The sequence below is a fragment of the Symsagittifera roscoffensis genome, chromosome 6 (assembly GCF_963678635.1).
Source record: "Symsagittifera roscoffensis chromosome 6, txSymRosc1.1, whole genome shotgun sequence".
Taxonomy (NCBI): Eukaryota; Metazoa; Xenacoelomorpha; order Acoela; family Convolutidae; genus Symsagittifera; species Symsagittifera roscoffensis.
In genome coordinates, this window is record NC_087067.1 from 41,340,690 (window position 1) to 41,368,151 (window position 27,462).

At 33.3% G+C, this 27,462-nt stretch overlaps 1 protein-coding gene across 1 annotated transcript; it reads left to right on the top strand.

Annotated features, from left to right (window-relative positions):
- LOC134848321 (uncharacterized) lies at positions 1 to 26,049 on the top strand (the record flags this gene model as incomplete). The annotated part of the gene is given in 7 exon segments (XM_063865720.1): positions 1 to 112; positions 9,548 to 10,343; positions 11,991 to 12,201; positions 24,428 to 24,536; positions 24,954 to 25,023; positions 25,492 to 25,638; positions 25,984 to 26,049. Coding segments are annotated over 6 exon segments (1,023 nt in total), but the record flags the coding sequence as incomplete, so codon positions are not given.
- Between the last annotated feature and the right edge of the window lie 1,413 nt (positions 26,050 to 27,462).

Genomic DNA, 27,462 nt, shown 5'->3' on the forward strand with positions numbered 1-27,462 from the left:
GCCTCGGGCAAACGAAAACTGATCAACTTCATAATCAATTTTTTTGATTAAAAAGACCTGCTATCTCATCATAAACTTACAACACAACTGCAATTTAGCCGAGAGCAATTTTGTGAGTCTTTGTAGAAAACAAATTTTCCGAAACAAAATTAACTTAAAAAAAGAGTTTGAATGAATGAAATTTAAAATCATCACACTTCAAAAGGCTTGTTATCGCAGCTTTAGTTATTTATATATGCATGCACTATTATACTTACTCTAACCTAATCATTTGCTTTTTATAGAAAAGTAATGCCGACGTTTCTAGTTTATTAATGTTATAGAAAAAACTGGAGCTGCGTCCTTGTACCACTATTTGCTGCTTTATTTCGCTTGGTGTCCATTTTGATATTATTGTTCGCCTTCTTGATTTGTTTGGTTTTCGACTTCTTGGTTTTCATAAAAAGCAACTGCTTATGAGGGGCCTCTTATGTACACCTTTGAAGTCATGATGACTGACCTTCGATACTTCTCACTTGACTAGATTGATTAATACAACCTGAGTACCCTTTTGCACATGCGCCGTATTTTTAAAACAATCGATTTGTGAAATTTAAAAAAATTGAAACTATTAAAAAATTTTGAGCCAAAAAAGAAAAAATCAAAATTTTTGGAGAATTGTTTGTTCAGTCTGTTAAGAAAAGAAGTAACACCGTGTATTGGAATGATACATCTAATTGTTTTTGTATCCGAATTTCTATTTTTTTTTAAATTGCAAATTTTTTCAGCTTTCGACTGTGAGGGCTATCGGCTGTTTGCATGGTTCATAGCCCGAGAGCGTCCAGCACGATATAATCACTTGTTTTCACTTAAAGACCTTCTCCGTCGTTTTCACTTACTCCTCAGGTCACAGACTGATTTTCCGGTGTTGGTTCAGTCAATCAAGGCATCGTTAAACCGAAAAGTGTCAGACTAGGTCACAAAACCGAAATTTATTCACTGTAGCGTCTGAATTACCTCTTTATAAATCATATTTAAAGACGTTTGAGTTAGCTAAGAAATGGCGTGTTGTAGATTTATTGACAGTTCGGTTTACTGAAAGGTTCCCGATTTTCCTGATTTTATTATCTGGTCTAACCCTCTTATGCCAAGCTAAGCCCGCCCATTTAATCGGATTCTTGACCCGCCTATCGCTTTATCGCCGCCTGAATTAAAATTGCTACGCGGGTAAATTAACACGTGGTTCGATTTTAACTCAATCAATCATCACAAATCTTGCCCTAAACATACCATAGAAAATCTCTAGATTCTGTAGTCTTTAGACCCGTTATTAATAGACTGTATAAAACATGATAGCATAAATAGTGCTTTGTTACTTAAACCAGTTAAATCGGACCCTCTTCTGTTGAGATATTTGTTTGATAAAAATAGCCTAAAAATTCTGTCGCGCAAGTGATTTTTTGACTTCATCCATTTTATTATTATGATTTGCCTTTAAAATCATAGTTAAAATATTGAAAAACTTTTTTAATCCATCTCAAGCCGATGTCATTTTTAATGTTTTCAGCATCGCGTAAAAAACCCATTTCGTTACCGCTGATTCGGAAAAAAGAGTATCGAGAAACAGATCAACTTTCAACTTTCCCGAACTGAAGTTTCTCCATTATCGTGATTTACTGAAGGATTTTCTGTTCGAGACCTCGAACTTTAATAAAATTAATTTAGAGATAAAAATCATTAATCCTTTTTTTAACCGTTCCCCCACATGTCATTTTTGTACATGCACATCAATTTTACAATGTAATCATTGATTTCCGAAGGTGTATGGGCAAAAAAGTGTATTTGAGTGTAAGAACCTAAGCAACTTGCAATAGAACTTGCAAGGTTTCGAAATAAAAAAAATTTTATGAACAAGAAATTCTAAACTTTTCAAACTCTTATCAAGAAATATTTAGTAACTTTACTAGATATAAACTTTACTAGATATAAAATTTTATAACTTTCTTAGATATAAAATTTTACTATTGAAAAATTTTTGTTCAAATTTTGGTCCTACCATTGAAAAGGGATAGGGACTTCGTAATCGGGTTTGTTTTAATTTTTTTTGCTTTTTTTTCAATTTTTTCCGAGCAAAATCAGATACAACAAACAATCATCGGACAGGTTCGAGTTATATTTCATTTCAAAGCCCTTTTAGTCGTGATTCGATGATATTTGAAAATTTAAAAATTTTTTCCTCAGAGTCGAGAAAAACCGATTGAAATTTTTGATGTTTTAGTCTAATTTTGAGCGAATAAAGCGAGCGAGCAGGCCCATTATTGGCTTTTATATTAAAAAAAAATCAGTCTATTCAAGCCCTGAAAATTTTAAATTGTTCTAATTAAATTAGTTTTTAACGCATTTCGGGATTCAAAAAATCGAAAAAGTCTGCAAAAATTATTTGAAAATTTTAAAAAATTTTAAAGACTTTCCTTTACATTTTTTGCTTGTTTTTTTTGAGTAATTTTTTCTCTAAAAATGTCGTCTGTCTTGCCAATTTTACAAAAAGTGTCAAATATATTTGAATTTAGGCTTTCGTCTGATCTACGAACAAAAGAAAACGACATTCAATTGAAAAAAAAATTAAGAAACTTTTAAGAAATTAAAGAACATAGTGGGAGCATTTTTTACAAATTAGATACAGATTTTGTAATTTTTAAATGGATTTTCTATACGGTAACATGCAATTTATGTAGAACTGTAGACTGGTTTTCTTGAATATGAATTTTGTGAAGATAAATTAGAATGCATGCTTTACAGTTGACTTTACATCCTGATGTTTGAGTCAAATAAGGCTATGAAATTATTTTAAATGCAAATTCTTCAAGCAAAATTTGTTGATTTTTGAATGAGAATTCCAATTTTATTTGGCTGTCTCTATAAAAAAAACGTTGATTTGAGAACTTGCCTTTAACGAAAACATCAGTCTGTACTTTTTTTTTATCAAATCGAGAATATTCAGATGGCAAAATATAAAAACTGACTGCCATAACTGGCTGTAAGCGGTAAAAAAATTCTTCTCAATTGATTTCAGCTCATGATAACACTTTTTCCCGATCAGGAAAAAAATCATCATTAATAAAATCATCCCATTTTTAGTCTTCTCATGCAGAATGCTGAATGAGCCCCAAGTTTTTGGATACCGTTTCATGAGCAAGGGCTTGAATAGCCTCAAAGAAGCTTAATGAGACCAATCTATAGAAAATTTTTCATATTTCTTGCAAAAAGAATTGAATCAGTCCAATTTTCAGCAAACTGGGTACAATTATTGGTACCCCTTTTTATCAGCATGGAGTTAAATTGGCCCAGGCGTTAAACAATAGGAGCTGAATGCGCTGAATTTGTCAAAACACGAGCTGATTAAGCCCAATTTTTAGCGAAAGATGCTTAATCAGCCCAATTTGTTGCAAATTGGCATCAATCAGTTTCGTAATGTTGGTTAAAACAAAGAAATTAAACAGTAACTCTGAAAATCGATAGAACAGGGGAAGAAGAGCATAATTCCTTCCTCAATGAAAAAGTTCGAGTCCTCTGAGGACTTTTTTGTACAACAGGGGCTGAATAAGCCTAATTCGAGTAGCCCATATGCTATAAAAGGAGATGAATGAGCTCATTTTACTAAAATTTGAGATTTTTATTTGGCACTACTGTGTTCATTTTTCTCTGTGTTAACTCTGGGACCAACTTTTATCAAAAAAAAATTGCAAACGTTTTAGACCCCCAACTCGAAAAAAAAAACGTTTGTTGAAATATTTCACGTGTTTGCCGAATTTAGATAATTTGTTTTATTATATTTATATATAACTTTCAAAAATTTTCAAAATTCAAATCATATTTTCTAATAAAATTAAAATATCAGGCTTATAATTTCATTATCAATCTCTAAAATGTCATAAAAAGAGAAAAAAATTATAAAAATTTGTCAGACTACAGTGAGCATTCAATAACATAAAGTCTATCCAAAGTCTGATTATAATCTCAATTTATTTGTTTCTGTAAATCTTACTAACATTTTTAAATTTGAAAACCATGGTTTTTATCATCAACACAAGCCTTTCAGCCTTAATATCACAACCAAAAATCCCATTCGAAAAAAATCATAAAAAAATCTTTGAGAAAAATGTCTGATCTCTTACGAAAATCTCAAATCACTTAAGCAAGAATTGAAAAACTTATAAAAATCCTAAAAAGTTTCAAACATTTCTTTCATCTGACCTATAATCCTTACATTTGTTTATTCGATGTTTTAATTGACACCACCGAAGTATTAGATCGAAATATTTTCTAATACTGTATCTAAATTTCAGAACTTGTAAGTTTCTTAAGAAACCTTTCTCACTATTGTACCATCAACTTAGTCCGTTTTCTCTCCATAATTGATTGCAGTTTAATTCTATGCTGGCCATTTTAACTTACAGTCGGTTGCATGCCGTGGCGGTCAAATTGGTTTTATGCACGACTACTTTTTAGGAAATATATGTTTTTACAAAAACATAATTTTGAAACAAAAGAATCAAACTAAATTGTCTCCGAAAATATTCACTTCAAATGAACTTGACTGCTCAAAAACAATTATTTAAAATAAACTTGACTGCTCATATAAAATTTGTGATGTTTTTTTTTGAAAATCATCTCCTCGCACGCTATGCAGAGTCAAAAAGATATATTTCTTTCACAAATATCAACGTATTAAATAGATCAATTAGCATACTTCAGTTTATTTTGGAACAATTTCCATTACGTATATAAAAATCTCTGCTTAAGCGTTAGTAGCGCGAAGTAGTATTTTTTATTTGAGCTCAGGACCGCAGTACTTTTCGAATGATATAAAAAAATCTTTCAAAAATTGCTAGTTAAAAAAAACTTGGAGAAAAAATCTGGAGGAAAAAACACCCTGAGCACAAATAATCCATCACTTTTTTTGAAAGTCGGAACAAAAGTATGGTTGGAAGATTTGTCGTTAATCTTGAAATTTTTAAGAACAGACACTTAATTTATTAATTTTGGAATGAGAACACTAGCAAACACTTAAGAACAGTAAAAAAAAGTGTTTTGTTGTGCAACTGCTATCAGGGAATTTTTTGCCACTTGTCCTGTCCTTACTTGTTGCTGATCATCGATTGACTAAATTTTAAGGCAAAAGAAAACAATATATGGCATCTTTCTGAGGCAAACATATGGCAAAAATATGTCAATTTATAAACAAAGATGACTCGACTAAGAGAACGGCCCAGTTTTTCGTTTTCGCTTGCTCTCTCTGACACAAACCTGTTTCTTAAACACAATGAATAAATTGACTCCTATGGATAACTTAACCGTAGTGACAAGCTTTTATGTTTTTTACTTGTAAGCTTCTCAAGTTATCAACAAAAATTGGATTTGGATCATCTTATTATTAAATTCAAAAACAATTTTAATTTTGCCGAAAGTTAAATAATTGCTGCGAGTTAATTTACGATAATTTTTAAAATATTGCAAATATTAGGTTATACGCAGCAGTTTTTTCAACCAAGTAGTGTTAATGCCTTAAAATAAAATTTACCTTTTTAAGATCTATATAGAGGTTAAAATTCGAACGTTTGTCCTTCATCATACTTCGGCATTAAATTGTTATTTCAAATGAACTACAATCACTTTTTTGGAAAATCGTAGGATCAAACCTAGAAAAAAAGTAAAATTGCTACAAAAATTAATGCTAGTTCTTATTTCCATACATTTGTTGCTCAAAGCGTAAACGTATTGCTTAAATAAACCAAGACTGCTTGAAAATTTTTTTTTAAATATCCCCCCAGACACCATGTTAAGTACAAAGTGATAAATTTTACTCCTATTAACAAATCAGTTATGGCTAATAAGCTTCATTGAATCAATTTGGAACGATTTCTAATACGGATTAAATCTCCGCTTACGCTTCAAAAGGGCAAATAATATTGCGCGTTACTTGTCCCAAATTGGCCAAAATGGCAATAGTTAAACCCCTATAATTTTACAAAATTTGATCACAGGTGAAATATCTTTTCATATTTAAGCTCAGGACAACAATACAACAAAAAATTCAAAAATGACTAGTTAAAATGTCGAAATTTTTTAACGAGCACAAAAGTTACGTTACATTTGTTACAAAAGCCGGAATAATTTGTGATCTTTCCAAGTTTTATCCTACTGCTTTCATATAGCTTTATCACTTTAACTCCATCAAGATTGAAACGCTTTTTAATGCAATTGTATTATTCAAGTTTTTGCCTTAATTTGAGAAGTTTTATGCGCTGTAAATTGTTTCAAAAAGTAAAGAAAAACAGTGATGATGTAAAATATCCCACAGCGAGCGACAATTGAGGGAAGATTGGCGTTGAAGATTTTTTTTTGTTCCGACTTTCGATACGAAAATGACGGAATATTTGTGCTCGGGGTGGGTTTTTTTTTCTTCCGACAAGTTTCGACTTTTAACTAGCCATTTTTGACAGAACTTTTTTTTATCATTCAAAAGGTATTGTTGTCCTAAGCTTAAATTTGAAAAGATATTTCACCTGTGATCATTTTTCGTAAAGTTATGAGGGTTTAAAGATTGCCATTTTGGTCAATTTGGGAAAATTAACGCGCGATATATTTCGCGCTATTAACGCGTAAGCGGAGATTTAATCCGTCTTTTAAATCGTTCCAAATTGGTTGAAAGAAGCTTATTTGCCATAATTGTTTTGTTACAATGAGCAACATCTATTCTTTTAAACTTTATATGGCGTGTGGGGGGATGATTTCATAAAAAAAATTCAAATTTCAGAAAAAAAAATTTTCATTTTTTTTAATTATTTTTAATTTTTTTATGTTACTACAGCTCGATAAACCTGAAAAGGCAGTCGGAACATTCAGGGCTTTGCCCTGATACGAGCAGTCTTGTTTTGCTTTATAGTTTAATCAATCTATTAACATCAAGTATGAGACTATTCACAAAGAAGTCAATATTTTTTTTTTCACGTTTTAAATTTTTTTCAACGTAAACTTTATGAAAATTATGCGGAAAATTGAATAAAGGCCATGCATTTTATCACGTTTTTTTTCGAGTCCATTTGATTTTAGACAAATGAGATGCCAAAAAAGATACTTAGAGTTTGCCACTTTTGATCTTGTGCGATTCGTTATAAAGATTTGGCCCCAAAAGTTTATCTTATATTGGCCTAAGAGTTTAGGCCTGTTTTTGCCTTTTAAAATGATGTACAAGCTACTTGCTACATATTCAAAATCAGTTAAATCTAATCCAATTCTAAGTATCTCTTTTTGTTCAAAAGCAACCAATTTGAGAATTTTTTATGTTTTTCTAATCGTTTTGTCCGATAATTTAAGTCAGCACTGCAGCTTTTATAAGGGGGGCTTTAATCTGCATATGTTTATTCTTGTATGAAGTATCCATCTTCATTATAAAAAGTCCGTATTAACGCAACTTAATTATAGTCTTAAATAACAGTGACATAAGTTTGGATTTTATTTGTTAAATCGCATGGTTTTCAAAAAGAAGCAACCAAAAGGTCTCTTTTTTCACTTGAATGAATTCACCTGAATTTTGGCCCAAATATGCCCTTATAATGGGCACTTATATAACTAGTCTTTTTGACAATCCAACATTATCGTCCCCCATTATGCTGTCTGGAGACCGTCTTACACTACATTCCGTCTAATTTATGTCTCTGACTTTGATAGAATACTGATCAAATTCATAAAATGTAAGAAAATGGCTTAGAAAATGCAAAAGGTCTTCTATGGATCCTGGTTTCAATATTGAATTTGTTTAATTTATTGCGACTGACATTTTGATCGATGTTTTTTTGTCTCGTTTTTCAACAGTTTCTCAGTGATAGTTCTGCTGCTATCATACCATTTTACAGTTTTTTGTATAATTCACTCATTTTGATCTTTGTAATTGCGTTTTTTGATCCTATCAAGTGTTTATTCATGCAATTCTTCGGCGGAAAAAAGAGTCAAGAGATTAATTTCATCAGGTACTTTTTTGGCAAATGAAGCAAAAAGAAGAATTTACAATAAGTTGCACTTTTTACTTGTATCGCAAGCATAAAAAGAACTTCAAACGCAAAAAGTAGGACATATCGCATTAATTATTATTTTCTTGTAGGCGTGAAATCAAATCTGACCACAGGGGCTTTTTGATATTCATTCTTGCCTGAAAAATGCTGGTAACAAAATATGCGTGGGACAAAAATCAGCATTTCCCTCCCATTAATACGCGATTTGTCATAGATTAAAGTGTAAACCAGTTTGATGTAATTTTTGCGATCGCTCCACCTCCCCCCCCCCCCCACCACCACCACCACCACAATTCCATTCGCATGGTCACATTAATCAGATATTGTAAATTTAGGGCTCTTATCGCATTTATCTCCCCTCAAGAAGGAAAAATGGCTCATTTTAAAGAAATCAAGACGATACTCAGATATACTTGAACACAAACCAAAATAGGTGCGTACCAATCAATGCCTTTTTCCCAGAAGTGCAAATTCCATTGCCTTCTATAAACAAAAATTGAGACGTTAATCGGATCTACTAATTAATCCCCCCTTTTATGGCGCTGACTTTCAGAGCGGACTTCCACTGAACAGGGAAAATTAACTTCTTAATTATGAACAAACGTACTATGCTTATAACTCCCACACCCCTACAAAAAAAACACAAGCTATTGACTATTGCAAAAAGGGGGAAATTTTTCAGCAGAACATATGCGAAAGTTGGTTATTAACACACGTACTATGATAAAAAAAAAGATCCCCCCATACACACTATTGCAAGAAGGGGGAATTTGTTGAGCAGATCGTCCTAATCCTGATTTTAATCAGCAATCTATCCGACTTTTAATCACAGAGGTCCGCTTTAAACTTCCTGTCCTTGTCAAGGAGATTAGAAGAAGTTAAAAACTGAGGCTGAGAAATCTGTTCACGCCAGTATAGTCGTCTTCTCCCATTTGAGCCCAAATTCGTTTCTCCCCATTTTCTTCTTCTTGCCCAAAGTCAGTGTTATAAAAAGCGGCATCTCAAGTTATACAAAAAAGTTAAGTGGAAATCAGTTGTTTTGCGGCGATCGCTATTGCAAAACACATAACATGCAAGAAAAAGTGTTACAGTCACAATGAAATTACAATGACGCAACAAAAACCCGCTCTCATAGTTCAAGATGAAAAAAAAACTTGAAAAAGGAAAAAAAAACAGCAAATAACGTTTCTCGATTTAATTTTTATGCTTGCTGTGCTTTTTTTTCGATGCATGTCTTATCAAATAGCATTTGTAGCAGTATTTTTTGAGAGATATCTTGATGCTTAAACTAAACGGAGCTAATAAGCATTATTTTTTCCCTAATTGAGCCGATCAAAAAATGTGGCTGCATTTTATTCAACGGAAAAATTCTTTATATGTCTCTTAGAATAAATTCAATTCTTCCATCGCTAATACAAATTGGAAAAAGCTAATTTTTTAGTTTCACTCTTGCGTTGTTTTTGCTCTTTTTGCTTACCAATAAAATGTTTTCTTAGCATTATTCTACCAATGAGAGGCGTGGATGATACAATTCGTAATAAAATTTCGCATCCTAATTTTTAAAAAATACTTGCTTCAATCGAAGCATAGCATCAAATTTACTCATAATTGCTTCCATTCAAAATCAATTATTGAATTGATTTCCTTCGCAATTTTTAATTTTTTCTTTCCAAGTTTTGAGCCAGGTCTTACTAGATTACTCAGCGTAGATTCGATTCTTTTAAGCAATATAATGGGATTACTAACTTCATCCCTTGACTTCAGAAGGTCCTCCTAGTCATAGAACTACATGTTCATGTCCTTGTGATACGTTGGGCTCCTAAATTTCCTTCTTAGCTCAACCTTGCTCAGCGATTGCAAATTATATTAAAAATGGACCCTGATTACAGCAATAACAACAACGGCTCTTTTAACCAATCAAGTCTAGCAGGTACTGCTACCTTGCTTGGAGCATCGGGATCATCAACTCCGCATAACTCCGGGCAACAAAATAACCCGTCAAAGTTCCAATCGAATCACACTCTTTCAATTGCGCCAAATTTGAGTTTTGTCAACTCTCCTGGAAGCCGCAGGCGATTTAACGACAACGCACCAAAGTTACCTCTGCAGGGCTCGGTTTCGGCGAATTATGATTGTAATCAATCGCCATCTTCAAACTTATCACCTTCGTTGACCCCTGGATCGGAAACTTCGGATCCGTTTCGCTTCTCCTTGAACGGTTCTCAATTCTCGCCATCGCTCAGTCAACAACATTCGAATGCATCCGAGTTCAGTTATCACAATGCGCCACAGGCAAGTTATTTAAGTTTCCCACTTTTCTTAAGAAAAAAATTTTACCGCCTAATAACTTGATCATTTTTTGTTTAATAGATCTGTTTCGACAGATTCGACCAAAACTTGCTCAAAAATTTTTCCTTATTCGTTTTTCGATATTTATCGACACTTTTCTTTAAGCTATTGATTTAGCTACAGAAAATATGAGGGCAGCTGTACTTATATTTTTTCTAACAAATCAATAAATTTTAGAAAAGTGTCAATAAAAATCGAAAAACGAAGAAGAAAAAATTTTTGAGCAAGTTTTGGTCGAATCCGTCGAAACATATCTCGCTTGGGTCGAACACCATCGAACACTTTTTGCCTTCATTCGTGTCGGTGGAAAGATACAGTGCTGATTTTAATTACCCGGACAAAATGAGAACTTGAATTTTCAAAAAATTTTTTCTCAAATTAGGTTTATCTTGGGCAAAAAATGTAGAAGACCAATCTTGCTCAAAATTAAAACAGAACCATTATGGCGCAATTTGTTTTGAAAAATATTGGCCCAAAACTCTCCCAAAAAACGACCAGTTTAGGCTTTATTTAGTCAATCAAAAGTTACTCTAAACCTATTTGTTTACTTACCGACAAAACTATATCACTGCAAGCCTCTTATGTAGTTCAACAAATTTTTAAAAGGATGAATTTTCCAAAACGGGACGCAAAAATTATTTTATTTTAAAAATATTTTATTTTGTTTTTAAAAAATTATTAAAAGAAATTGGTTCTTTGTAAAGTAAAAATTTTATTTTTTGGCTATCAAACGAAAATAGATTTGTTTATGCAAAGCTGAGAAAAAATTCCTTTTTCTTAGTTTTTTTGGGCTGCCTAAGAAGCTTGCATGACTTTTTTGTTTTGTCAGTAAATGAACAAATAGGCTTGGAGTATTTTTTGATTGACTAAACAAAGCCAAAAATGATCGTTTTTGGGATTAATTGATGGGCTAGAACTTTGAAATTTCTATTGCGTCACAATAATTCTATTAAGAGTTTCAGCAATTTTTGTCTAAAATCAATCTAATTTGAGAAACACGCGTTTGAAATTTCATTTGAAGTTTCAAGTTTTTTTTAATTTTGTCCGGATAAGTTACGCCAGCACTGTAGTTTGCTTGGGTCAAACACAGTAGAAGACATTTTACCTTCTGTTGACGCGGTCGAAACAAATCTCTTTTTATTCGAGCACAGTCCAACAAATTTTACATTCAGTTGAATCGGTCGTAACATAGCTTGCTTGGGTCGAGCACAGTCGAACACATTTTACCTTCAGTCGAGCCGGTCGAAATATAGCTAGTTTGGATTGAGTCGGTCGAAGCATAGCCATTTTTAGTCGAGTCGGTCAAAAAATAGCCATTTTTGGTCGAGTCGATCGAAACATAAGTCGAACGCCTCGACCCGGCAGATTTATGCGTTGCCTGCGCAAACCAATTTTCATTTTTTCTGTATATTTTTTCCCGTGGACTAGGATTCATTCAGTGAAGATTTTGCTCCACAATTGGAAGAGCGAACTGTTTTTACAGCAATATTGACATAAACTTTAGACCGTTTTTGACATGCAAGAGACATTCGTTTCAAGTATCGAGGTTGTGTCAGTGATTACGCAGTGTTATCAAGTATTACGTCACAGGTTGCGTCACAAATGACCTCGCCCAGCTCGTCGCTGAACTGTTCTTCGAGCTCACTTCAGCCTGGCCAGCAGGGGGTGGGGAAAACAGCGACGTCGATGGGAGGGGGAAGGAAGTTCAGATCAGTTGTAAAGCTGGTGATTAATGAAAAAAGAGCCACTTCTCACTACAAAGCAAAGTACACGTACAATGGAGCTGACTTGGTTGCGCATGGTTAGTCTTCACCAATTAATAACTCTAAACGAAAAATTTCATTAAAACATTTTTGTCTAATCCAATAAATAATTTCAAGAAAGTCGATATAAAAGTAGATCGAATAGTGTCAAATCTTGCGTCGAACAGTGTCGAATCAAGGGTTAGAGAGGGAGGAAGAGATCGTTAAGAGTGATGCTTTAGGCACTTTCGTGTAACTTGTTTTCAGCCAATGACTTTGAAATAAGACTGGCGCATATAAGAGCATGCCCAATTACAAGGTTTCTTCTGTTGACTTTCTCGCTAAATTTAGAAATATTTATTGAAACTTCTTAACTCAAGGATAGCCGGTTACTGTGCAAGTAGCACAGAATATTCCGGCCATAGTCCTAAACAATACAACAAAAAGTTTCTTTTCAAATTATAGTCGTTTTTATTTTCTACGTGGTGTGATAAAAGGATCTGAACAAAAAACTAGAGCTTCAGCATAATTGACATTCATGGTAAAATAAGCAAAATGAAAAACAACAATTTTAGTACAAAAATGACTAGAAAAACAAAGAAATCAAAAAAAAATTCAAAAAAATTCTTCAAACTTTTTTGCAGTTTTTTCAAATTTTGACGTTTTTGTTTCCAAAAAGCGCTAAAATACTCAAAAAAACTAACTTGAATTGATTAAAACTAATTTTTTTTACCGCTTAAATGAAGCATTTGTAAGCTTTTGAGCTATTATATAAGCTAATGTAAGCCTGCTCACTCGCCCGAGATTAGGCGAAAATACGAAAACTTGAAAACGGTTTTTCTCAGCACTGGGAATTGTTTTTGGAACTTTAAAATGTCATTCTATTTAAAACTGAAATGGCTTTGAAACGATATATCACACAACTCTCTCCCATGATTATTTGTGTAGCTGATTTTGCGTGGAAAACAAAAAAAGGAAAAAAACTAAAAGACACCCGAATACAAAGTTCCTCACCTTCTTAAAAAGTGCAGAACCAAAAGTAGGCTAACAAAAGTTGACTGAAGGAATACCTAATTAAAACAATTAGCTCATGCTAATAGGCAGAAATGCTTATCGCTAGACCCCACATAAAACAGCTGGAACTCTAGCCAGCATTCAAATATAGATGAAAAAAAACTTTTTATAAATTCAGCATGTTACAGAAATGACCAATATCAGTCACAAACAAGAACAGCCGGTTGCTGTGCAAGTAGCACAGATAGCTCCGGCCACAAAAAAAATATATAAATACTTAAATTCTGATGCTTTGTGTTCATTCGGCGGTGAGTCGATCTGACCAAAACCCAAGAAAACAGTACATTCGATATTCAGCTTAGTATACGCATAGTTGTCAACGGTTTTTATCAAAAACTAATCAAAGAATCAAAAACATTTAAACATTTTCGTATTTTTCTCATATATTTGCAGACTTTTTGTTCTTTCTTACGGTTTTTTTTGTAAAGAGGGCGGCAAAAGATGTTTCAAACGCTAATATTCCAATTATAAAAACTAAAATTTCAAGCCTTATTCTCGTAATATATGCCTGCCCGCTCACTTTATTTGCCCGAAATTAGACCAAAACAAAAACCAATTCATCAGTTTTTCTCTATACTGCTAAAAAAAAATTGGAAAATTTTTTTTTGTAATTAAGCCAACAAGTGCTTTAATATGAGATATCATTCGACCTACTCCGATAAATATTTGTGGTAATCAATTTTGCACGAAAAAAAATGGAAACATAGAAAACAAGCATGCGTGGACCAGAGCAGAGCCCTGAACGTTCCAGCGGCCTTTTAAGGTTTATGAAGTAGTAATAACATAAAAAAATTAAATGTAATAAAAATAAACCAGCTTTTTTCTTTCAATTTGAAGTTTTTAGTAAAAACTATCCCCAATTTACAAAGTAATTTGTTTTGCTCTTAGAAGCAAATCAATTATGGCAAATAAGCTTCCTTCAACCAATTTGGAATGATTTCTAAGATGGATTAAATATACGCCTACACGTTAATTGCGCGAAGAGCATCTAGCGTGAATTGGTCCAAATTGGCCACAATGGCAATTTTTAGGCACCCTATAATTCAACGAAAAATTATCACAGGTAGAATATTTTTTCAAGGTTAAACTCAAGACAACAATACCTTTCGAACGATATAATGCTGCACTAATTTATACAAACTATGGAAAATGAATGACCTTTTTGTAGCAAAAAAAATTAAGTATCACTTGCAAAAGTAGCTGGTGCCTAATTGAGCTAAGATGAAATAAAAGGAGACTAAGAAAAATTACTACTTTACAAAAAACGATGAAAAAAATGTAGACATAGGGTAGAGAAATTATTGTTTTATCAAATTGTTATTGACCGTGACGAGCAATGAACTTCTCACAACGCTTTTAAATTGAGTCTATATAAAGCGAATTGAAATTGAGGCTTGACAATTTCCCTATATTCTTGCATTTAGTGGTGTAAGTTGTGGTAAGTTTTGGTTTCTTCTCCCCTAGTTATACCTGTAATTTTTAACCAAAAAAAATTACAGATTTAAAACAGCTAAAGTAGCTAAAATCGTATAACTAAAAATGGAATTTTCAAGGTTTTTTTTGCAAGAATTTTACGATGCTGCTGCGGTAGGCTGAACAAAGGGTCACGAGAGTCTGGACATAAAGTCACGACAGCCTGAAAAGAGAAGCAGACTTGGAAGGTTGAAATAATCCCAAACAAAAAACAGAGAAGCGATTGATACTAAGACATAAAATTAGCCGATATGCAAGGATTTGATACCACAGGGAGTCAACTTTAAACTTTAGAAATCAGGGGAAACAGAATTAAAGATGAAGATTACAAGGTTGGCTTTCTTTTAAGAAAATTTTTGTTTTATAGCACCTTGCCATTAATTAGCTGCACTAATTTATACAAACTATGGAACATGAATGACCTTATTTGTAGCAAAAAAATAGGCATCACTTGCAAAAGTCGCTATTATTGCTATGCTCATGCAGGTCAAAATTTTTTTTTTCGTCGATTGAACAAATTTTCTTCATCGCAGCTTGTTTTTCATTTATACCAGAAGTAAACTTTCACTTATTGTTTTTCATTTTGGTAAGTCCGCAAAGTAGTTTACTATTGTTTCGACTATCGTCACGAAAAGAAAAAGGAATAGTTGTGCCCGGGGTGGTTTTTTTCTTCAGACAAATTTTGACTTTTCAAGTAAACTTTTTGACGGATTTTTTTTATCATTCACATATTTTTGTTGTTTTGAGCTTAAATTGAAAAAATATTTGACCTGTGATCAATTTTTGTAAGCTTATCGGGGCTTTCAGATTGCTATTTTGGCTAATTTGAGACAACTAACGCGCGATATATTTCTTGCTATTATTGCGTAAGCGGAGATTTATTCCGTCTTAGAAATTGTTCTAAATTGAATGAAAGAAGCTTATTAGCCATAATTGGTTTGTTACTAGGAGTGAAATTTATCACTTGGTACTTATGTGGCGTGTGGGGGGATTATTTTCCAAAAAACAATTTTAACTAAAAAAAATTAATTTTATCTTATTATTTTTAATTTTCTTAATGTTTAATGCTGCTCCATATATCTTAAAGGGCAATCGGAAGATTCAGGGCTTCCCAACTTATCCCGCCTTGCTTTTTAAAAATTCTTATTTTTTATAAAACTCAGCTACAAATTCTCCTTATTTTTTTGGCGGAAATATAAAAAAGTGTCTCAGATTTTTGTCAACAAAGTTCACATTTAACTTAGGGCATTAAATGAACAATTGAGAATTTCATAAATGGACATATCAGTATCAGTGATGTCTAAGTGCACAGGTTCAGTGATGTCTAAGTGGACTGATTTTGTCGAAAGCATTTTTGAATCGCAAAAATTTAGTTTCAGTTTCTATCGCTTTTGCTGAGGTGTCACCGGCCTTAAACAGTTTTTCTCCAATCTCAGTGGATCATTTTTTGGGGGTTTCGACTGTCGCAGGCAATTTATTTGGTCTTATATCTTTGTAGAAGTCTGCTTGTTTGGGTTTTATTTATCTTTCTATCATATTGAAAAAAATATATACTTCAAAAACTAAATTTTCTTTTTTAGAAAAACGTAGTAACTCGATATGAAATCAAAGTTATCGCCTTGGTTTTTAGAGTACATTACTTCCAAAATAAAAGCAGTGAGCTAATTAGAGACAATATAATCCACTTAGAATAGTCTTTGGAAACTGAATCTTCATTTGTTCAATATATAAATTTTCATTTGAGAAGTATAGCAATAGATAATGCAAAAATGATTTTTGCTGAGTTTTTTTTTATTTCATATTTTGCATTGCACAGCTGGTTCCCAGGGGGTAAGACCGAGCCACGTGACAAAATCCCTAACAAATCCAAGCCCAAATTGAATCCCACTGAGTGTCCGAACGGAAGCCAATTCATTTCCTTTCCATTTCACAATTTTTGCTCCTTAAATAATTACAGCAGTTGAGCTACTGCCTAGTGCTGAGTTAAACTGTTTCTGTCATTTTTTTAAAAATAAATTCGTTGGAGAAATTTAGTTTCTGCTCGGGTTAAGTTTTTCCTTCAAAGAGCTGGCATGATCAGATGTCATAAATCATTATAGAGCTCAAAATGTGATCAGTTGTCGTAAATCTTTATAGAGCTCAACATTTTTAGAGCTTAAAAAATTTCAACTAAATGAAATTAAAAACGATCATTTATATGGTTTTGTGAGCGGATCTAAGATTTTCTTGGAGGGGGGGCTGCGGAATTTCAAAAAAAACAGGCCAAAAAAGCATTTTTAGACACTTTTAGAAAATGTTGACCGAAAAATCGCTTTTTTCGGCACGCGCTGCCCCTCAAAGTTAGTAAAAATTGGCGCCTTTAGAAAAAATTTAGAGACCTTTTGCGTCGGCATGGGGTCCAATGCCTGAAGGGGAGGGCGTCCCCCCACCACTTCTTAAATCCGCTGATATATATATATATATATATATATATATATATATATATATATATATATATATATATATATATATATATATAGATCATAGATGTGAGAAAAAAAATATACGAGAAAATAAATTATACACTCAAAAATTTCCCAAAAATCGATTGCGGCATTGTTCATAAAACCACGACCTAGCCGGGTTCAAAATCAAACATAAAACCAAAAATGTGTTCCAACGAAGAACGAAGACAGATAATGGTTGGGTTTCAATGACCATCATTAATAACGAATTTCCGAAAATGTCATTCTTTTTTACAAGAAAGTTTCCTGTTTCCTCAACATATCTGAGAAGAAGTGTGCTATTATCTCGTTTTTCATTTAAATTGACGCGTATCAGTTAACATTTATTTTGCTCTACGAGACCTGGATACCGCCAGAATGTCGCACAAGATAATTACTCCTGTTCGACTCAAATATCAGAAAACTGGGAAACCGCTGGTGGCATTAACTTCCTCAATATTGGTACAAATCAGAATCAGTCTGCGCCAAAATTCATCACTGTTTTTTGTTTTCATTTTCAGCACAGATAAGACTTTCAAATGAAGTTTACAGCTAACCTACAGCTTCGTTGAACAAACTAGGACTCTTTTTGCAAAACCGCCTGAAATAACAGTTTAACGCGCTCAAAAAACGTTAAATAGCATTCTTACTCCTTTTAAAAGGCGTATATTCTCTCTGGGTATTTTATTTTTGAAACCTTTGTTTAAAAACAATATTGCAACTCCGTCAATTTAGCATTAAGGAACGCTTCTTGAATATTTTATTTCTTCATTAGCAAAGAGAAGCGCATATTTTATTTCTCGTTTTTAACTAATTATTATCGCGCCAATTTTTGTTTTTGAAAAATTAAAGGCTTCAACTTTTCTCATTCTTATTGCAAATTTTGCGTTGAAATTTGTTCAGTTTTTTGACAAACATCACTTATTGTTATTTGCTTTTAGCGACCTTGAGCAAAAAAAATTGTAGAAGAAAAAATGTATAACCTACGGGTAGATTTAGAACTAATCAGCATTTTTATCGTTTCCGAGCTCTATTATCATTTTTCAATTGCAGGATGTTTTGTCTCTGCGATTTATTTTTTGTTCTAATTACCAAATATAGGAGAGAGAGTTTTTTAATTGATTACGTCCGATTCTGAAATTGCTCAACTTACTGATATAACTGTTTGTAACTAGTCACTTCATTGCGGGGTCTCCAATTCATAGCGTCCATTTTTCAAAGTAAATCTTTATGTCAATACCAGTGTACCAAAATTGGTCTTACTTGCTTACTATAAGTTAATATTTATAACCAGAAGTTTTCCCTGGAAACTATCATTCTAAAACCGTAATCTGTCACTTCGTATATGGCAACTTTTACCATTTAAATACCATTTCACTTTTCTGCTGTTCGACTTCGAAACCTCGAACAACTGCTGTACTGCACACTTCGAGGAGCTTTATGACTAATGATACAGACCGTTAGCTCAGTTTTGGAATTACAGCAGAAACCAGGTTTTCCAAGAAGCAGAATATGTTTATTTGGGAATTAAACAAATAACTTTAAGAATGCAAAAACTTTTTCGAAATTTTTCTCACAAGTAAACATCTAATAAAAATTGAACAATTTTATGCAAAATTATGTCATTTATTAAACTTATCTGCTGTTCGTTTCATTAGTTGAAAGTCCTGAATATAAACTTCAACATTGGTATCGTTCAAAACATATTGAAACAAGAAATCACGTGATAGTTTGAAAATGGTCAATAAGTGAAATCACCCTTGGTAATACAAGACCTAACGGGTGGCATTAGTTTGAGCTCCTATCAATCCCCTACGTCGACTACTTCAAACGGTCTAAGCTAGTTTGCCCTAAACCGGCACGACCCCCATTTTATCCCAGTTGACGCCCGGAGTAACGGGTAACCCCAACAAACGCCAGCGAAGCAAAAACCAGTTTTGATTATAGTGTTATATGCATAGCTTACTTTTTGACGCCCTAGTTAAATAAAAGTCAACACTTTTACAATCCTTAGAATAATTTTAAGGGAAAACCTTTCTAAAATCTTCCATTTTTATGGCAGTTTAAAAGCTTCTTCACCTTAAGAATCTTAGCGCTAAGGGTCTAATTGGTCTGCTAAAAGAAAAAAATTCAGGGGAAAAATCGAATTGAGAAGTAAAACATATTTAACGGTTTGCTACATTTTCATGAATTATTAATTTTGTTTAGATTTTACTTCGTCAAAGCATAAAATACACCCAATTTTTGTTACATGTCATACGATCAAAACCCAGACGTCTTATGACTAAAAACCTTGTTCTCTACTTTGAATAAGATCCCTATTTTTTTAAATTGTCTGCAATTATTAACCACAACAATTGAAAACTTTGAAAAAATTTTTTTTGACCGGTTAATAATTATCCTACTCCTACTTATAATTGACATCTTATAATTAGCCAAGTTTAATTCCACGAATCGAAATGTTTCGATCGTTATCTGGAAAAGTTTTCACGCGGTCCAGAACTCAAGAATGGGCTTCTTTTCCCGACGAAGAAGGTCCGAATTCAATGTTGCAACTGAACCGTCTTAGCCCACAGAGCACAAATTACCTTTACTCCGCTCCCGCCCCGCCAGTCGTCCATTCGTCGCCAGGGATGCCAAAAATCAACAGGTCCCGAAGCGGTTCCGAAGTGCTAAGGAAACTAGAACGCAGTTTCAGCCTCAAATCCAGCTCCTTTCGACGTCGGAAGTCCTCAACGTCGCAAACTGAGATCAATCGGAACAAACTCGGAGGCAGCTCGGAACATTGGGTTTCAGTGCACGAAGGGTCTGGGGGAAGCTCGTGTTTTTTAAACCATCCAGGATGCTCCCCGCTTCTTGGCGCAAACCGGAAGGCAGAAGACTCACTTGCAACTTTCTCACATTTTGGTATTAAGTTCAAATTTTTCAGTATTAAGTTCAAAGTGTGACTTTGTTTCACGCTTTTCATTGTTCGTTTTTCAATTCATTTTTTTTTTTCAAACTTCAGCATAAAGTTTGCATTTTATATCGCATTTCTATTTGCCGAATAACATTTATAACAAAAAAATAATTATAACACCTTTACCACGGAAAATCGCGAAACTTTTTGGAATTATGTTGCGTAATTATGTCACTATATTTATGAGAGTTATCCGGGGTCATCGACCCATTTTGTAGAAAAAAATCCGTTTCTATAATTGCTACGATTTTTAATTGTTTGATATTCCATGAACAGTAACATCACAACTAATATGCTTTAAACCGATTTGCTACATAAGGGATCAAGTTATAACATCTAACCCCTACGGCGCTTTAGGGGGATGGACTTTAATTTGGTTCTTAAATTGGGTTTTTCAGCCAATCAGTAGAATGTATTATACACGCAACGCTGAGCAATTTTAACCTTAAATAGTAAGGGTGTAGAAGAGTTGTACTAGGCCAATTTGGGGTGACGGAAGCTGACTTAGCCGCTAGAAGAAACAGTTTCAAGATAGACTTTCTTTTCTTTTATTAGAACAAAGCCGCAACTCAGTATTCTATAAAAGGAAAAAATATTGATCGCCTTATGCTTCAAATTAACAAATTTAATGTTCAATTTTTTCTCAAATTCGAGGCAAACGAAAGATTCCTAACACTTATCCGTTTGCACATCACCGCCCAAGGGCAAAAAGCAGGACACTAATGATAATAAAATGCCAATAAAAATGTCCGCCTCATCAATCTTGAGACTTAAGGGAGGTTTAACCTGCAGTTGACGCATTGGATCAGACAAACTGCATTTATAGACGCTCCTGATTACATTTCAGGGGCGATTAATTTTTACCGTACTAATTCCTCGATTGCTGCATTTCTACTCTCTTATTATTGCCCTAATGGAAGATAACTTTAAAAAGCAATTCGAACTTGGTATGTAATTTTACATTACATTTGTGAAATTCCTGTTTTTTGTTCAACTTTAAGTTCTGTCAATCACCCACCCGCCTTTCAGATTTTTTTTTGTAAGAAATCGAGCACAGTTATAAAACTTGTCGTGAAGCTCAATTTGCATTTTGTTTTCTTCAGATAAATTTAGACATTCAAAGCAGAACAACAAGTCGTATGCATTTTTGTATCATCCAATAAATAAAGTTACTGAGGATTGATAAATTTCAGTTTCGAGAGTTTGAGGTCATGCGCTACGTTTTGTTTTTCTATTGCAGCGTAGGTGGTCGACTATACCAGTTTACAAATCATTACAAATTAAAACCAGGCGGGTTAATTCGTACAATTTATGCGGTAATAGACAATAAGTATGTCATTTGTAATTAGCAATTTCATTTTCTTTACTTTTTCAATCTATTTTTCAAAATTCTAGAAAACTTTTTGTAGCAAAATTATTTCAAGGTCAGTTTAAAGGACAATTAGAATTTTTAAGACTCGTTCTCGTTGCTTTCGATGAAAGATGGCAATCTAAACAATTAGGCTCATGTTTTGATCAGACTTCAGCGATAAAGATATCAGTTTTTTGCGAAATGATTTTTGAACCATTTATATCATCATATCAAAAATTTCAGTTTCAAATTGAACCAACAGACAACTTTGATGCAAAAAATATATCGAATTACCGAAATTATCTGAAAGTTTTTAGCATTAAAATACTGAAAGTTTCAGCTTTTCGAATACTTTTGGAAACGATCTTTGTTAAACCATTGGGTAAGAGGAAAATTCTTTGTATCTCTCAGCAGGGGCGGATTTAGGGGGGGAACGTTTCCTCTCCCCTTAGGGATTCGACCCCCTGCCGACCCAAAAAGTCCCACCTTTGTAATATTTTGGGATACCCATTTTTGGTCGACGGACCCAAAAATTTTTCTACAAGCGCCTTTGGCGCCAATGTATACTAATTTTTAGGAGGGAGCGAGCGCCGAAAAAAACGTGATTTATTGGTCAAAATTTTTCAAAAAGTGCCTAAAAATGCCTTTTTTGGCCTGTTATTTTTTCAAAATTTTGCCTGCGGCGCAGAAAAATTGATCAAAGCAGGGTCTTTTTTTACGGCTTTGGAAGGGCTCAAAAAAATCCCTAAATTTTCGAAATTTTTAAAATCCGGCAATCCGCCCCCCCCCCCCTCCCTCAAGAAAATTCCAGATCCGCCCCTGTCTCTCAGGAAAAAAGTTCCAATCCCACGTTTATCACAAAACTATTAAACAAATCGCTTACTATGCTCAAACTTAGTTCCAAATATGAAAAGTATGTGCATACTTCTTGTCTAGTAAGAAATGAAAATTTCTGACAAAAAAGGTCTGCAGCAAATCCAAATTTACATACAAAGCAGTGAAAAAAATTGGCATTTCCTGTTGTTTGGGCGGTTAATTCATTTGCTTCTCGGAATTTGACTAAAACTCAGATTTTTGAGTTAAATTTGGTTCAGCGATGATCAGCAGTTTCATTAATAAATCAGCAACAAACCAGTCATGCTCTATCGATAAGTTAATATTGAATCGTTAAACTTAGTGTCTATTCATTTTGAAGAAAAAAAATGCGGGACTAAAATTGTAGTTTTTGTGTTTCAAATATGCCGTCATGATATGTTAAATTTTGGGCGCAAGCAAGTAATTCTTAATGCATTTTCAGCAAAACCTGTTTTTTGATAGGAAGTTTCCAATTATTGCGTAGATTTTTTTAAAGTTGTTCTTACTGTTTTAAAGTTGTGTCTGACATATAAAGTTTAATGGAAGGAAAATTCAAAATTAAAAATCTATTTACAACTTATCTAATTTGTTAGCACGTCAATTGGTTCAAGCTTGTGTTTCAAGTTTCCACCGAAGATGTCATACAAATTGCCAGGATCAAATAATGCTGATCTTGAAAGAATGGATAATCAGGTCAAGGTCGAAAAGAAAGTCGATATGGTCAAAATATGAATCCAACAAAATATCGATGCCCAAACATTGAACAAAAATGGCAAATGGAAAAAGAGGAGTAATTGGCTATGCAATTTTCAAAAAATGTTCCGGCCGCAAAGATTAAAGAATTTTTTTTTAAACAATCAAAAAATGTTTTTTTTTTTAAAACAAAGAAAAACTTAAAAAATGCAATCTAACCCCAGCTATCGAAATCGTAGGAAAATGCTATAAAATTTGGTAACTTTGACCAAAACCAATAAATTTTTCAGCTCACACTTTTCTGCTAAGAAAAAGTACCACAAATTTTGTTCAAAAAAAAACTTGCTTAGAACGTCAAAAACTAAATATTTACCCCATTTTGTATCAAAACCATATTGCAGAAAGCCGCAGAACAATATTATGAAGCAGCAGAGTTTCAGGTACCAAGAAGCGGAGTTATACAGGGCCTGACGATGCCTGAATAATTTGACACCGAGCTCGTTCGAAGCGTTTTGTTTTTCTCTGATTGAGCCTAATTTGCTTCGTTTTTGAAATTTATTCAGCATTTTTTATTCAGAAATGCTCTTAATTGTCCCGACAGTTCAAAATGCAGAAGAGTTTTGCATTTGGGTGTGTTTTAGACTTTAATTCATTTGTTTTATTTTCCAGGCAAAATAAGGTACCACAAGCAACACTCGGAATGGGTCCTTTCTATAAAAATCTGATAGGACGACATTGAAGACAAAATTTTCAAAAAATTGCTGCAGTGTCGAGAAAAAACTTTGAATTTTTGAAAGTTTCTAACTTTGAGCTAGTAAAGCGTCGAGTAAGTAAAATTTGTAATGTAAAAATAATTGATTTGGAAAAAAACTTGATACTGCTGAATAAAGTAGTATGGATGTTCCATTTAGCGCTTCTTTGGCATTAATAGTTTTCTAAAAAAAAGTTTAAGCATGTAGGAAAAGTTTTTGAAAATTCTTCATATTGTTTGTTTGTTGTTCAATGTTGAAGACAACTGTTGTTGATTATGCCTAATTTACTAATTGTATCACAACATCCACAAGAACGACATTAAATTGAAGACAAAAAAGACAAATATTACGAGGCCGAACTGTGCGTTTTGTAAGTTGCGAGCGGATTCCGCAACAAGGACGCTCCCTTTGTTCTTTTTTTAGTCTTTCATTTTCTTTGATCGTTCCGAAAAATTTTTATCATGTTTAAAAACTTGTTAAAGAAACTAAAATTGTGCCCCTATCCAGTGCCCAGTTTGGCCTCGTAATGACAAAAATTTTTCTTGTAATTTTTTTTCTAATGTGGTCGGAACGTTCTCTTCTATTTACACAGCAACTGTCTATCTTTGTTCAAAACTGTGTTTATCAGCTGAGTTTAAATTTCAGTCGCCGAGTTCTCCCAGCGTCTTGCGACTACTTTGGAAGCGAATGCATTTCAACTGCAGTCACTCATGGAATCATACAGACCCACACACGAACAGTTTCTTCAGGAGAGGTAACATTTTTCTATATTATTCATAATATCAAAGCAATCATTTCTTATATTTGGAAAAAAATACTTACATTAATGGAAAAAAAACATCTTTGACAAAAGACCTGTTGATTTCAATTGTTAGCTACTTCTAACAGCTAATATAACTTTATTCCATAATATAATGTTTATATAACTCAACATAAAACTTCTGTTTAATATTGAACAACACGTTAATCTTAACTAATTAAGCAGGAAACCGGGAGATGTTAAAAAGATTACAAACTGTAACGAAACTTTTTCAAAACTCACAAAAAACGAACATTATAAGAAAATAACTCAGTTCTTTACTCACGCTCCAAATACCCATTTTTGGCAAAAATTGAGATGTATTTGAAAAGTTTTGACGTTTGAGCTAGAATAAACATTTTTCATTTTCAGAGTTGATTGTCCGATGCACTTGTTAACTGCCTGGGAAGCCCTCACGAAAGAGTTCGATAAGAGAGCCGAGGTAATTTCAAAAGTTATGTAATTCCAAACGTCACAGATAGAGCAGATGATGCAATTACTTTACTAATCTACAGGCGCAGTTGCAAGATTTGAGAAAAATGTTAATTACATTGCAAACATTTATGATACACGCCTATTTGATCGCAAGAGCTTTTGTCTCTGCAAGAATGATCATTGATTTAAAAGTATTAAATTAACAAAAATTCGGGGTTTTCGCAGAAGTAGCGTTTTTTCAAAAGACGTCACTCTTTTAACGTCATCCAAGTAAACATTTTCTGAAAATCGACCCCAGAAAAGATTCATAAAATTTCAAATAATCCTTAACTACAGGGCCAAAAAACGATTCAACGTAAAAATAAATGAACAGCTTGTAAGTTACTGGCATGTTTAACAGCTCGAAAGCTTAACAGCTCGTACATTTTCCTAATGTATAAATCGCCCTAATTTTTTCAAAAAAAAATATGTTCAGGAGGACATGTCATTGGCTAAATTTCTGGCCAGTGAGGTTTCAGTGCCGCTCTATGACCTGGTGCAGAGCAAGAAACAGACCAACAAGAAGTCTGCCAAGGACGAAATCGAAGTGGCTCTCGAACATCAAGAGGAAATGCTTAACAAGGTTTCTCTGAATTTTTTCTAACTTCACATCCGCCAAAAATCCTTATCGAGTCAGGATGTGAGATTGCAAACAGAATCTTGCAACACTTTTTCTTCTTAAGTGATAATAGCGAAAAAACAATTGCCATAAAAAATTTCTGGGCTTATTTTTTTTCTCAGACGCATATAAGGGCTTTTAATCAATTGTTTTCATGTAATAAGTCTAATTTAGTAAATGCTCTTTTAATGTCCTGATTTTTTAGTATTCCTTTTTTGCGCTTTTCGCGTTTTTGATGCAATTTCTCTTAAAAAATTTAATATAGATGATTGAACAGTTAATCAAACTAAAAGGATTCTGTGTTTTTAGGTGCAAAAACAGTACAACGAAGTTTACAACAAATACAAAACATCCACCAGCAAATCCCAACCATCGGTAAGCTTGTTTTCAGTTTGAACTAGTTTCAACAAAGCGGCGTTAGTTAAACAGCGACTGCTGATTAAAATTTTTCCACGATATGTTTTGATAGATATTCCATTTTTCTCTATTGCGTTGAAAATGGTTGTTTTTACCACAGTAATTAGAATATAGAGACTTTCCTCAAACTTTTGGTTCAAACAAATTTAATTTGATTGTAACTTTTCTGCAGGCGCCAACGGTATTTGTAGCGCAAACAGCTCTTTTATCGGATTTATACGGCTTTGAGGTAATGCAAAAAAAAACTAGCAGATTGGACTAACGGCAGATTGGATCCAAAATTAAATCAAAATTTCAATTTAAAATCAATAAAAATGAAAAAAAAAAAAAAATTATTTTTTTTTGAGATTTTTGAGCTCAAAAGTAAAAAAACAGTAATATTTTCTGAGAGCCAGCTCCAGGAAACATTAATGTTTTTCAAAAATTACTTTCTATGTTGCTTCTTTCAAACCCTTTTGGCTGTTAGACCTGTCTGCTTTTTAAACAGCTTCTGCAAATTTAAATTAAATGCAACTTTTGGTGGTCTTTATATCAATGTACCATTTTCCCAATCGCTTCTTTTTCTGTATGTAAATGTTCGTAGAGTGTAATAGTCCATTTAGTTTATGTTACCCAGGTCTAAATGTCACTAATTTGTGTAATATCTATGTTAATTAAGTGTATTAAATGTTAAATGTCGCTATAAATAAGTTTGTCGTGTTTGAAGACTAAATCCAATTCTAAGATAAAACTTATCTTGACTAAATTGAATTTCTGAGTTCTTCTCAAATTTTGTTCAGCAAATCTCAAAAACGAGCCAAACGCGCCTCCGAAAAAATTTAAAGTTGGACAGCTGAAAATGGATTTCGCAAAATATAGTACCAAAGACGTTACGAGGCCAAACTGTGCACTGGATAGGCGCACAATTTCATGTCTGTATGTTCCTAGATTCCAGAGACAAGTCTTTAAACATGTTAAAATTTTGTCGGAACGATCAGAGGAAATGAAAGAACAAAAAAACAACAAAGAGGGCCTCCTTTAGGCGGATTCCGCTTACAATTTACAAAATGCACAGTTTGGCCTCGTGATGGAAGGGATTATTAGGTGGTCAAGAGATCGAGTCTCTGAGAAGAATGCGTGCATCTGACCGCTGCTAAATCAGCTACTGGTCTGTTCACTTTTGAGGTATAAAATTATTCCAATCAGCTTTTCTCGACACTGAAATAACTTTCGCTGGGAAATATTTTGAAGAGTTTTAAAACAACTGTCAATTTGATGCAAAGCAAGCATTTTTGAAGTTTCTGTATTTGTATCTAACATTATCTTTGGCTATGTTCAATCTCACTTCTTGAAACTGTCAGAAAAACACGAATAGCGTTTGTAAATGTTTGA